General features: G+C 41.5%; 1 protein-coding gene across 4 annotated transcripts in view; it reads left to right on the top strand.

The window, feature by feature from the left end:
• The window catches only part of LOC102042939 (neurexin-3), a 394,756-nt gene that overhangs the window by 29,639 nt on the left and 351,424 nt on the right, over positions 1–13,693 (top strand). For 3 of the 4 annotated variants that reach the window (XM_031064385.1, XM_031064391.1, XM_031064380.1), the window contains exons 2-3: positions 3,180–3,197; positions 13,293–13,322. The exons of the other annotated variant lie outside the window; for it this stretch is intronic. In XM_031064385.1, the coding sequence (XP_030920245.1) occupies positions 3,180–3,197; positions 13,293–13,322 (48 nt within the window). The remainder of the gene's footprint in view (positions 1–3,179; positions 3,198–13,292; positions 13,323–13,693) is intronic. 4 annotated transcript variants of the gene reach the window in all.

Raw genomic sequence — 13,693 nt, 5'->3', positions numbered from 1 at the left:
TATGCAACCACAGTTTTAACTGTGAACCAAAGTGGAATAACATTCCACACTGCAAAAGTGTGGTGGTGTTTCCTATGGGGACTTATATTTAATATTAAAAAATGTTTTTTTCACCCAGGTGGTGATTGGGCACTGGAACAGGCTCCTCAGGGAAGTGGTCACAACACCAAGCCTGACAGACCTCAAGGAGCATTTGGACAAAACTCTCAGGCACATGGTGTGGTTCTTGGGCATGGTGCTGTGCAGGGCCAGGAATTGGACCTGATGATCCCTGTGGGTCACTTCTAACTGAGAGTATTTTGTCCTTTGTGAGTCTGTGACTTGCATGGCAGTTTCACCTGTATGCCACAGTGGTATTGATTGTAGGGACTTTTGTGACAACTGACTGGCTATTGTGTAATTTTTTTTTGTCTTTGCAAAGAAAGCAGTGCTTTCTCTTGTCGTTTAAAACTAAAAAGCAAGTAGTTTCACCATTTGGAAATCAGCATTTGCCAGCAGATACCACATGGGGGGGTGTCTGCAATACAAGAAACTCTTTCTGCATTTAGTATGGGAAGTAACACTAATGACCCAGGCTACCATGTAGGTAAGTACTGTGGAAGTGTCACAGAGATGCAGACAGTGACTTCAGTGGTGCAACTGGTGTATACAGAAATCGTTTTGGGTGGAAACTTCACAAAAAAAGGTACAGCAAAAACCTAAGAGTTAAATCAGTCAGGATGGGGCATGGCTGCTCTTAGGGACATTGGCAGACAAAAAAAAGACAGGTAAAAAGAAATCCCTTTGCTGTTACTTGCCATTGAGAAACTAAATTTTAGAGATGCTTATGTTAACTTCTAGCACTTTATCATTTCCCTTGTTAACACCTTCATGACTTGTTTAATTCTCACGCAGTTAAGTAAATATTATTTCAAGCAGTGTATCAGTTACAGCCCACTGCCTCTTCTCTTACTTGCTTGGTGTGTTTATCCCTTGCTAACCCATGGGCAGCTCTTTCCTTTGCCCTTTCTATCTGCTGATAGTTTTTATTTCCCAACCACCCCACAGATTTCCTGCTGGAGCACAGAGACCCTGGTGAGGCTGCCTGCTGTTCCAGGCCCCCCTGGACTGCAGCAGTGCCTGCTCTATTGTCAGGTGTGCAGGGAGGCTCAGGGGACAACATGAGTCAAGGACTTTTTACCTGCTTAGGATAGCATTTCAAGTAGATGCTGGGTTATCAGAAACATTTGCAGTACCTTATGGTAATCACATCTACGTCTTTTGGGATAAGTGATCATCTCTAACTGCAACTGATATTTCCCCAAGCAGCACATCAACTTAAGACTGCCCCTAGCAGTGGACTTATAAATTCTTTGTCATCATGTTCACATCCTGGAGTGGTGTTTAAGGGTCTCCTCCTTCCTCTGCCCCTGCTATCACCTTCTTTTTCTTTCCATCCTCAGTGCATGCATTGCTACCTTACACTTGTTTTCTTTTCCTACCTAAAAGTAATTACTTTCAGGTAAACTGTCAGAGCTTAGTGTCCTTCTAGGCTTGCCTAGACACTGGTTCTTAGATGCAATTATGGGCTAAAAGAGGAAAGGCAGCAAGTAATCCACATCAGATCTGCCATATATGTTTAGTAAAAGCTATGGAATTTAAATTAATTGATGCAACAGTCCCTTCCCTCTTCGTGCATTGTTTTATTTGGGTTGTTACCTCCTTAGGAAAGGACAGCTTGATATATGGATGATGTTCCACAGAGACTTTTCCTCAAATGGTTTTGGAGCCATTAAAAAGTGATAAGCAGGAAGCAGCACGCACGGGAATCACTCACCACTGAATGGCAAGTGTCTCAGGACAACAAGCAGCACCAGTTTCACAGGAACACAGTGGGTTTGGACAGGAAGGTGGAATACTGATGGAAATTGGAGGGCACATTGGGAGAAGTAGAATATAGCCTTAGACCTTAGTGTGAAGCCAGTGCACTCAGTATGTCATGCTCCTGGATTTGTGGCAGAAGCAGTCTGGGATCTGTAGTCCAAATCATTACTGTATTTCTTTGAAGCCTTACTGGAAAGGTGAAAACTCCACCAGCCCAACTCCTGGACAAGGGTACAAGCTTCTGAGGAGAGTGCTGTCTATGGACCTCTATGGACCTGACCTCTCTGTTTCCACAAGCAAGTTTGGTTTTTTGTTTTTTTTTTTTTTTTGAGGGCTTCCTTGTAAGGAAAATATTACTCTAATCCTATGAGATTTCATGGGATCCTCCCTCTTGGTATTATGATAAGTGTAGCTTATTCAGAGGAAGACTAAACTTGGGATGCTAAAAAAGTTGTGAGAAGCATTTGGTTAAAGTACTTTCTTTGGGATTGGTGGGCTCTGCCCAAAACAGACAGTACATTCAAATATATGCCTTCTCTGCTATCAATGCTATGAATTACATAGTCTTGCTCCTCCCTTTTTAAATGACTTATTTTGAAATTTATGTGATTGATTCTGAAAAGTGGTCTTATACCACAGAGAGAAAAAGTACCAAATTACACTTTTTCTGAATTTAGCATCTTGAGAAAGACAATATGTGCAGAGCTCTGCCATACTTAGTTCTCCCCCACCTCTACTACTGTCTGCAATGAAGGATGTTTTTTGGAAGATGGTGGGCAGAAAGAATGAAAAGGAATGGGCTCTCTTCTGAACTTTGGGACTATGTTGTGTGTCTTACACCTGGTCATAAATTCACATGACCCCTTATAAAAGGGGAGCAGGTTCTTTTCTATTTTTCTGGAAACTTGCTTGAATTTATGTGCTATAGAAGCCTTCTGCAGGCAGGTTGGTTTTTGTTTCTCTCTTTTGCATTTGTGTGTGTGAAAAACATAGAATATTTTAACTAATATTCTTGCAGGAACTGATGTGGCTTGGTTCTATCTGATTCCAGGAACTCTCTCTCCGGACAGATATGGTGCTGGATTCACTTTGACATGCACAGTGGAGAGGGAGCCAGTGCCTCCTCCCTTGCATGGCGGCGTGCTTGGATGCAGATGGGTGGCCTTCAAACAAACCTAATTACTTCTGGTTTTGCATGAAATTGATTTCCATGCAAGGATGCTGAGTTGCTGTGTGCATCTCTAATGGCTTTTTTTCTCTTCTCTTTCTTTCTCTTTCTTTTCTCCCTTCTGCTTGCCATGAACACACCTCAACAGATGTCAGTCATATTCCAGGTAAGTGTTAATTTTCTGAGCTGAAAGGCTGTTCCTTAAGGAGTGGTGGTAAGTTACCAAGGCAGGTCTCATCCTGCATCCTGCTGGACATCACAAGGTCTGGACTGCACAGGCTTTGCTGAAAGAAGGCCTTCATCATAGCAAAGGTCACAAACTTCCCTCTTCAGAGACTACATTATGTTGGTCAGTTAAAGGGATGCTTTCTTAATGAAAATTACATTGAGAATGGTTGCTTGTATTGCTAGTTGAACCTGGCATTGAAAACTGCATTATATACAATTTATGTCTGATACATCTCTGTGTAGTCTGGCATAAAAGACTAGTTTAGTCATTTTCTTTCTCCTACTGCAGTCTACTCCAGTTGTTACTCCCACTGATAACATGTTGAATTTCAGTTCTACTAACAAAAGGGGTTTTTGTTGTTGTTTTATTTTACATTTTTATAAACCAGTGAGTATATTTCTGGCTGAATCTGAATGTGTGATCTTATTTAGATATCAAAATTTTATTCCCACTAAAGCACAAATGATTTAAAAGGAAAAATGAATGTGTGTTTCGCATGCTTGTTTATATGTGCAGTTCTCCCACAACAGCATATGTTACCACAGAGAACTCCAAACCTCTCTCCTCAGATTGCTGCTCATTGTTGAGAGGATCAGGGTCCCCCAACTTCAGCTACAAGTGTTAGATGGAGTAGGCTACTTTACTCTAGTCCACATTTTGTTGCCAATGAAACTTTAGAGATTAATTTTTACTTGACACTTGGGCAGTTCCACCTGCTTTATCATTATGTTAAATGGAAATGAGAGCCCAAGAAAGCACCTATCGTGGCCCTGACTGGAATGGGATAATGGGTAAGCCAAAGCTCTTTTACTTCTCAGCTTCCTGCATAACTTTTGCTAAACCTAACCTGGAATGAGTTATCTGGATCTGGAATGTGTTCTCTGTTCAATTTGCTTATTTTCTACACTTGGATAATCAGATCTTGTGCATCACTTCAGAGAGATGCAGGGAGGGCCTGTCATTTGGGTATTTTCCTGGCATATTTAGCCTTTTGGCTTCTCTCATCAGCCACCTTTTTGTTCTTCTGAGACCTTCTGCATTCTGTGTGCATCTCATCCAACAGCAGTGGGAACAGAAGTGGCCAAATGGCAAATGTCACCTGGCACCCTTTGGAAAGAAAGACTCTCTTAACTTCGATGTGCAATCTTTTCAGTTATCTATGAGGCTGAAACTGTATCAGCTGTGCCCCAGTCTGAGGTGTCCAGGAACTCCTGTTTCCTCTTGTCTTGGCAGGATCCGACAGGGCATGCACCAAAGGCTTTGAGTTACAAGTCTCTCCACAGCATCCTGAAGATGTTGATGTGTGTGGCAGAGGAGGATGAGTGAGTTGGGAAAGCATGGCCTTGCTATGCTCTAACAGTAGGACACATGATATTATGCTAGTAATGAGCATTGCCTCAAATAATATCAGGGACATCTCCCGGTGTACAGGAGCTGATAGCATCACTGGTAGGAGCCAAGCAGAGGTGACACATCCAGTACAGGACTCTCCTGCTGTTAGTGTGGGCACCATGGAGCAGTCCATCCTTCTGCTCTCTGACTGTGCTCTTCTGCCTGTTGCCCTGTAGTCTCATGATTTATATGCTTGGATGTGCATTTTTTATTCTTCCCATTGCTCACACACATGTTGTTTTCAGGACTGCTCTGTGCTTTCTCATGTGGATTTTAAGTCACATGTGGATTTCTAGTGACATATGAATGCTTTTTCATGTGTTCTCTCAATCATCTGTATATTTTCAGTCTGACAATTACCCAAACCCCATTACAAGGCTCTGTCACTGTTTACTCCTGGGCAGTCTCATTCCTCTGCTTGTCTCAGCCTTGGGGGGGCACAGCACTGCTGTGGGATTGTGCAGTGACATGGACCTCCAGGGGGGTTTGGGTCTGCATTTCTCCTCTGCCAAGCTATGCAGACACTTTCTACCTATTTAGCCATCCAGCTATCTATATTGCAAGGACAGAGCCTCAGGCCCCTATCAAAATGGTTACTTTAACCATCTACTGTTTGAAAGACAAATTAGGGATTTTATGTGCTTGTGGTAACTACCCACAGGCAGCAGAAGGGTTGTAAAGAGCCCATTGATTAAATAAGTATTCATTATTGTTGAATAGACTGGTTCAAACTAATTCCCCACTAAGAGGAGGTAGCTGTGAATAGGCTGGGGCTGGCAGCAGTGGGCACCACAGGATTCTGCTGGGTGCAGTTACTTCAAGGTGCAAAGAGGTTGTTTATTTTTAAAGTAAACAGAAATGCGTACCATAAGCCTTTCCTGGCTGTGAGGTCTGTGCTTGTGCAGAAGGACACTCCAGCAACAGGGCCTCATTGCCATACTCTTTTCAAGAGCCAACTTGATCCCATCTGGCTCATTTCACATATAAAAGAAGTTTGTCAGATGTCAGCCCACCTTTCCTGCAAGTGTAATAAAACACCAGCACCACATTTTGAACAGCGCCCTGGAGTTGGGATTGTTGTTGTCTGCACTCGGCTGGGTCACTGACTTGCTGTGTCATGTAGAGGAGAAATAGCTTCTTTCAGTACTTAAGTTTTCCCTTTGGGGTTATACCTACAGCCTCACCTCACGTTCACAACCTGGTATGACTGCTGGGGCTCAATATTATAAGGTTTAAGAGCCTTAGTACAGAGGTTAAGTGCCTGGCTGGGAAGTGGCATGCAGCACAGACCAGAATGAATGCCTCTGTCACTTCTGCACAGTATCTGCTTCTTTCTTTGCACCTTCTATTCTTTACCAGTGGTATAGATTCTGAAAGATAAGTAGTTGGAAAAAGGCCAATAGATCAAAGAGCAAGTTACATGCTCCTGTCTCTCCCATCTCTCTCTCTTTTTTTTTTTTTTTTTTTTAGTGAAAGAATATTTGCAGGAGAAAAAACTAAATATGGTTCCTTGATATTATGGAGGCTGTTACTGATACCTAGGGAGGGTGGTGCCAGAGTTTAAACAGAGCTTTTCCTATTCATATCATCCTTATTCCCATTGCAGGAGAGATTTTTAAATGCTTATGGGGAGGAGGCTAAAAGATTAAGTTCTGGACATTTGGCTGTCATGATTTTACTGCTTACTAGTGTTTGCATATAACTGAATGGGCAAAGCCAAGTAGACATTACCTAGGTAGTTCCCAGAGGAAAAATGAGTCTTGTTTACCTGAACAAATCCTTCATAAAGACGCAGAGATCATTGAAAGCATAAGCATATTACGCATTTTTGATTCAGGTCTTTAATCTTTCAAATGCCATCTTTAAATGCTTCTTTCCCTTCTTCATCTGAGGTCTGCTGTTATAGTTGGTCTCCCTTATTCCATGTCATAAGGTCATTTAAGCAGTACCTGTATGCTGGCTTCTGCTTCCTTAAAGAAGAACTCTGTTTTTGGGCCATGAAAATGATGGGTTTCAGCCCATCTGAAGTTTCCTGTCTGCAGAAGGTACTAGGTCAGAGTCAGAATCCATCTGTGCCATACTGTCAGTGCCACTCATTAGGAGTTTGAAGCCAATATGTATGAGCTTATGTTCTTCATAGGTGTCACCATTATTTTGATTCTTCCATGCTCTTTGCACAGGTACTGTCCCCTAATGTGATTTTCTTACACTGGAATGTGAATGTTTTTAGCTGCATGCAAACCCATTTGCAAAAATATGCCAGTAGTAATCACTGGGGTGAGAACAAGAATTCCTCTATCCTGGAAGTGTCTTTTTATGAAAGTAGATGCTTTGGAGGAAGTTTAAGAAACTATGATAGCATAGATCTTGTCTCAATACATTGGTGTTTCCTGGTAATTACTATTTAAGGACTTTCTGACCTGATGTTGCATCCAAATTGTGTTCTGCAGTCATTGATGGGCATATTTTTTCTGGATATATCCACTTTGTTTTTCTTAATCCACTTGTATTTTTTAACTCCACTGTATCCTGTGATAACAAGTCCCATTGTTTAATCATTGAAATGTGGAAAGTACTTTATTTCAGTTGTTTCTACACCTGTTACTTGAGAATTTTATCCAATGACTTCTATTTTTTTTGTTTCCCACAAATAAAGAAAAATCTCTTTCCTGTTCACCTGCTCTGTCTCAATTGGGGTTTTATCTCAATCATATATATTGTCAGAGATATCTTTGCTAAGCTGAAGAATTGTATTCCATGTCTAACAGTTATTTTCCCAGCTTTTGCACCTACTTCATCAGGTGCTCTGATTTGCAGTGATACACATTTTGTGGATCGGATAAAATGCATTCACTCTCAGGTCTTGCACATGTACTCTCACATTCTCTTGTGCATGTGGTCATCTTTGGGAACATTTGCACGTTTGTTCTCACACACCACCATGTTTTTAGCCCTTCCTATGCAAATACTTACAGGAGAGTGCTGCGTGGAATATCAGAATACTGTTTTTGCTGGGAGTGATAGGAGATAGTATGTATTTTTCACTATTGTTTCCTGAGACGTTGGGGTAAACAACTTTGTCTTTGGTTTCTATCTCATGTTCTTATTCCTTTGATCACTCAAAGTAGATGCCATTCACCCTGACTTACTGCCCCTGATAGTGACAAAACCTATCCTGGAATTACATAGCAGAGGGACCAAAGGGGATGGGAAAGAGGAGCTAGCACAGCTGTTGTGTGTAATTGGATTGGAAGTGGGCCTGCGGCTACAATAACAAAACTGCACTCCCGGCTGGGCTCACTGCTGGGGCCTGAGAGCAGCCCCTTGGCTGTCGTGCGTGTCATGCTTGAACCAAACAGAGCTGATCTCCCCAACCTGTGCTACTGCTTTGCTGGCTTAGAAGGAGAAGGCCCCATGTACAGCAGCAGGCAAGAAATCAGGTTACCCTCTTGGCAGAGCTGACCTGTCTAGCAGGTAAAAGGTCTGAACTAGGCTGCAGAATGATTTTGTTTCTTTATCCATTCTTCACATCTCTCAAGACAAGAGTTTTGCTGCTTCTTCTGAGTCCCATCATTTGACTCTGCTGGAATGTCCTCTTTTTTGATATCTGGGGATTCTTATGGAATTTTCCTTGGACTTTTGGTTTTTGAGAACCTCAAGATACCTATTTTATGAAGACCACGTGGAAGACAAAGATCTTGTCAACTCTCTTCCCTAATGGAAAAGGGAACTGCCAATAGGGCTGGTGTATGAGGCTCAGAGTAGAGGAAAGCCTATTTCTTAAGGAACTGCTAGTTTTAGGACATTCAGAAAGGAGGTGAAGACAACAGACTCCAGTACTCATCTGGGTGCTGTTCTCTATAGTGGATGCCATTTTATTTCTGGAAGAGTCCCTGTTTTGCATGATTTCTTTCTTCAGCTTTGCCATAAAGGATTTTGCGCATATCCTGGACTAGAGGGTTTGATGTCCTATCACAGACATACATTGCAGCTGGCCCTGCTATTGTCTGAATGGGTCATGCAGCCTGATACCCTGAAAAAAGATCCTCTCTGGGCAAACTTGCCCCAGGGGAGATCTGGGTTGCTGCTGCTGCTGCTGCCCAGCAGTCTCTTTTCCCACTCATTAAGAGCTTTTGGGCTAATCATTTTGGTAGCATCATTAAAAGGGAAAGACTGAGGCTGCCTGCCATAACAGAGCAATTCAGCAGTGCGTGCACACCCACGCACACGTGCACACCCCCAGATCATGGGCCCAGTAGCACAGGACAAGCTATAATTAACTAGATGAACAAGTCTATCTTTCTTTATCGCTGCAATCACTTGTCACTCTCAGCTGTGTTTTGTGCTATCCTCACCTTCTTATGTTTTGTAGCTTTATTTTCCATTTTAAGTGCTAAGTAGTAATGGGGTAGGAGGAAGCAGGATTCAAACTGTTTCCAAGGTTTCCCATATTTTCTCCTCCACACTGAAAATTGCCCCTAGCAAACCCTTAAAGATGAGGACTGCTGTTTAACTACATTGCTCTTCCATATCATTTGTACTCTGAAGCTACTTTTAAAAATGTCCTTCTGGCTTCATAAGTATCCAGTGTTAGCCCTTGGTACTTTGTACAATTACAGCCACTTAATTTTACTGTTTTGATATAGAAAGGAGATGGTTTACAATATTAAAAAAAATAGTTTGAAATGTTTGGGAGCAAAAGTAGTTTGAAATCTTTGAAATCAAGGGAGCTTAATTTTAAACTTTAAGAAAATAATACTGACTGGGTAGTAGGTTAGAGAAATATTAAAAAACTTCCCAGACCTAAATAGGAGAAGTCAGTTGTGGCAGGCATAAATCATGGCCAGAGAGCAGAGTTTGGGTCTGTCTGCCCTCAGCAATGGACATATTAGTTTAATAACAAACTGATGTTCTGAAGAAACAGACTGCTTTCTCTTCACATTATTGCTGAATGTTCAAAGAAGCTGAGCCTCGAGAGGCTGAGTACAAGCAGATGTTTATCTAAAAAACCTGTCGAGAGTTTTCTTCTGAAGCCATGCGCTTGTCCTTACTACCACTCATGTTTGAAGTTCAGGAATAGAAACTCACCATATTCTTTACTTGGACATAACATTTTTTACAGGCAGATGAGCCATTTATTCTGAGGTTTTCCTAAACCTTTTCCAGACTACTTACTACACACCATTTTTGTTGGGCAGCCCTTCTGTTCAGCCAGTAAATTATTATAAGGATGACTAGATTGGTTTAGAAAAAGCATGAAACCCCTTGGCTACTACAGCTCATGCAGATTTTTATCAACCTTTTCCAAGTTCTGCACTGGCTGGGTTTCCTTATAGCTGAGGCTATAGTCAAAGTTTCTTGTTGAAAAAATCGAAGATTCAAAGGAAAATGTGTTTCACCTGGGTTTAGGTGGAAAATCAGATTTTCTTATAGGATTCTTCTGAAATGGGATGCCTATTGGCACAAACATTCTGATGGTAGAATATGTGAATAATGTGCATTGGGGCCTAATGAGTTCATTTGTATCCTGAGCCTGCTGAAAAATCTGCTTGTCTTTATGACTGCTGCCCAAACAGCATGGTGATAGGTGTCCCCATTGATCTGGAAAAAGCTTGTCTAGTTTGCAGGTCTGAACAATTTGTACAGCTCTTGCATTGGTTTGTTGGATGCCACATTAGTTTCTTACAGTCCAATAGCAAGTGTTACTGCTTTCCACCTCGAGGTGGCTTTGACTTTTATGATTTGAAAATTGTTTTAGTATCTTGTCATGTCTTGAAACTGATGTAAAGGTGAGACAACTATGTCAGTTCACATTTTCCATGTCGATTTTACTCTGACTGATTTGAGGCCTTTGTTACACATGTTGCAAATGTCACAGATTTTATATCTCAATGGTTGAAGGTTTTGGTTGTTAATGACATTTAGTTGGAGATAAATACACTCATTTTCACTCTTACTTTAAAATGCAAGGCAGGAATATTTTCAGATGAGAAAAGCTGATATTTTATTTCATTATTTATATTTTAGTTTTATCTAATAATGAATCTGGAATTCTGTTGGTATTCTTTGTTAAAATAAGGGTCTCTGTCTATGGACAACATATGATACAATACTGTTATTTTGTTCTGTCTCCAAGTCCACCCTCCTTTTTCTTCCTGTTTTAAAAAAGGAAAAAAAATAGCATTGGGGTGGGTGGGGGGAAGGGCATTATTTTTCATTAATCTCCCTGCTTTCATGGTCGAGTTGGGACTAGAAGATTGAGAGATACATACAATACCAGTACCATGGCTGCTGTGGTGTTTCACATCTGTGAAGAAGCAGAAAATGCCAGAATATTTCTTAGGGATACTTCCTTTTACAGGTATTTGAACCAAGGTGAAATTAGGGACCACAACATTGTGTTTCTTTGGGGGTGTGCTCGCTCCTCAACTCAGGCAGAGGGCTTGTGGGGATGCATCTGGCTGATGTGCCTGACAGATAGGGCATGTGGCACTGGCCTTCTGGGGATAAGAACACAAAGGGGTGCTGACTTTCCTGACCTTTTGAGATTTTTAAAGCTCCTCTGTGGCTGGTGGAGAGAAAATGCATCTTTTTCTGGTGTGATTTATGGTGTTTAATGTAGACCCTTGCTTTGAACCTTCTTTGGGAATTTCTCTTTGTGTCCAAGTGGACAAAACCCCTGCCATCCCCAGTAGCTGCACCTGTTGTTGGTGGGCCTCTTAGGTGTGACTTTCCTTTCCCACAGTGTACAAGGCCTCAGGATCCTCATCTCCACTTTGGATCTGATGTCCCCTCCCTGTTCAGCCAGCTTCTGCTGCATGTCACACTGACATCTTCTGGCCCCTTTTCACTTTTTTGGCATTGGTACAGGGATTCTGTGCATTATAGGTCCTAACAATTATACTTTTGTCTTCCTGCCTTTTATGGTGACTTTCAAGTGTCCCTTTGATCAGACCTAAGATTTGCCTGTCAAGAATGATGGGGTCAGTAGCCAAAAATAGAGACAAAAATTCAACCCACTCTCCTAGCAGAGCAAATGATTCACTGAATTATATCTTGTAAATTAAACCAGAAGTGTCCTACAGTATCAAATCTGCTAGGTTTATTTATAGCTAAAAGACCTAAAAGAATCTAAACCTATGTTATGTTTCTGATTATTTTTCTAAATCCACAATAATCTTCAAGAACATTAAGGTATTTGCATTCCTTAGACTGTACAATTATTAATCCCCTTATCTGGCTTGAAGTTCTCTGTGGGTGAACATACTCTTAGGATGATCTGGATTTTAGATTTCTTCAGCCAACGCAAAGGAAAACGATAAAAGAGAAAGGAATAAACAAATTCAAACTCAGCAAGCTGCTTGTTGAAAATTCTCATCCTAATAAATTCATTTGACCTCTCAGCCTCCGTGAAATTAAAAAGTCACAGCCCTGTTTGATTAAGAAACTGACTTAAAATGTGGGTGTGGGGTGTGTATGTGCATCAAAGGCCCTGCCATATTAAGTGCTATGAGAGGTAGGAGATGTGAGAAGGAATCAAGCTAAGGGAAGTTGGTCAGGGAAGCAAGTATGAAAGGGGTCCCTCATGGCTTGAGTGTGTAGGACTTGATTTTTGTTATGTTAGTTCTGTGATGTCTTGTGTCACAAAATTGATTAATGGGTCACTTCATGCTTAATGTCTTGGGCATGGATATATATACAGAAATACCTAAACAATATTTGTGTGAATACAGTACAGTAAACCTATTTGAAAATTGGCCTAGATGTAGAATTTGATTGAAACAAACAAGGTTCATGCCAGAAAGAATTATTAGAGGGGAGCAGCCCAAGTAAACACTACAGCCTCATCTGCAGAGCTGACAATGACTGTCTCTGCTCAGAGGAACTCTGCTGCCTTCTGGCTTTACCTTCAATTATGAAACTTCAATTATGAAGAGTAGCTTTAGCTATAGAGCCATAAAGTAGCACACTGTCTGAGGAAACTGAAGTTCTTCCCAGAAAGGGTCTGGAGGTGTATTTAAATAGGTTACAGGTGATTTTTTTTAGTCCTTGCTATGTCTGGTGTACTGGTGTCTAATTAGTAAGTGTGAATAGTGTTGATAGGCTCCTAAAAGTGCACAATGAAGCCACATGTTCAATAATGATAGCTTTGTGTGTGTGTATGCATTTAGACCAGAGGATTCATCTGAAGCAGGTGTGGTGTGATCATGGCATCCCTTTTACTGACCACTGCAATCTTGAATTTAAAGTCTCTAGCTGAGGAGAAGTTATTTCTGTATCTCTCCAGAGGAACAGCAGCTCACAGCAGATTGTCATTGCAGACCTTGGCTTCCATAGCCCATTTAGTTACAGTGGTGTGCAGTGCCTTTGGAGCCACCTCCCAGGGATGTGCTGAACCTCAGACACAACTCTGCAATGAGCAGCAGGTTTTTTCTACCAGTGACAGATGCTTTCCTGCTCAGTGTGGGAAGCAGTGCCTGCTAATGTTTGTGCTACAACCATACTTGGTCTAGTTCAAGTATGTGAGCTCCAATCCTGACAGGTATTGGACTGTGACCAGTGTGCATGGATATTACTGCTTCTTTTTCAGTTTTGTTCTTTTTCTCTTACTTCCTCTGTCTGTCTCTCTCTCTCTCTCAGGCTTCTCACACCTGATGATGGGTGAACAAGGTAAGTCCTTCCACTCTTTCTTTGTTTCTATCACTGATCATGAAGGAGCTTTGCCCCCGCTGCATTTCTGGGCTGGGCTTTGCATAACAAAAGCAGCTAAACTTATAGAGTGCCAGTCAAGCCATTTGCATTTTTGCCTCTGTGTCCCATGAGCCAAGGCTTCTTGTCAACCTGGGACTCAGTGACCCAGGAGGGAGCATGAAATGGTTCCATGGAAGGTAAAAAGGTATGCATCCCTCTTCCAGGCAGCCCACTAACTACTTTATCTTGCCATTTCTTTCTTCTTGTGCCAGCTGTAATGACTCCCACTTCTGCTTACTAAATGTAGACTTCAACGTTGGTCTTTATTTTAAGAGTACAATTATTACAAA

Source organism: Geospiza fortis, unplaced genomic scaffold (assembly GCF_000277835.1).
Source record: "Geospiza fortis unplaced genomic scaffold, GeoFor_1.0 scaffold54, whole genome shotgun sequence".
Lineage (NCBI taxonomy): Eukaryota > Metazoa > Chordata > Aves > Passeriformes > Thraupidae > Geospiza > Geospiza fortis.
This window is presented reverse-complemented; position numbering and strand designations above follow the sequence as displayed.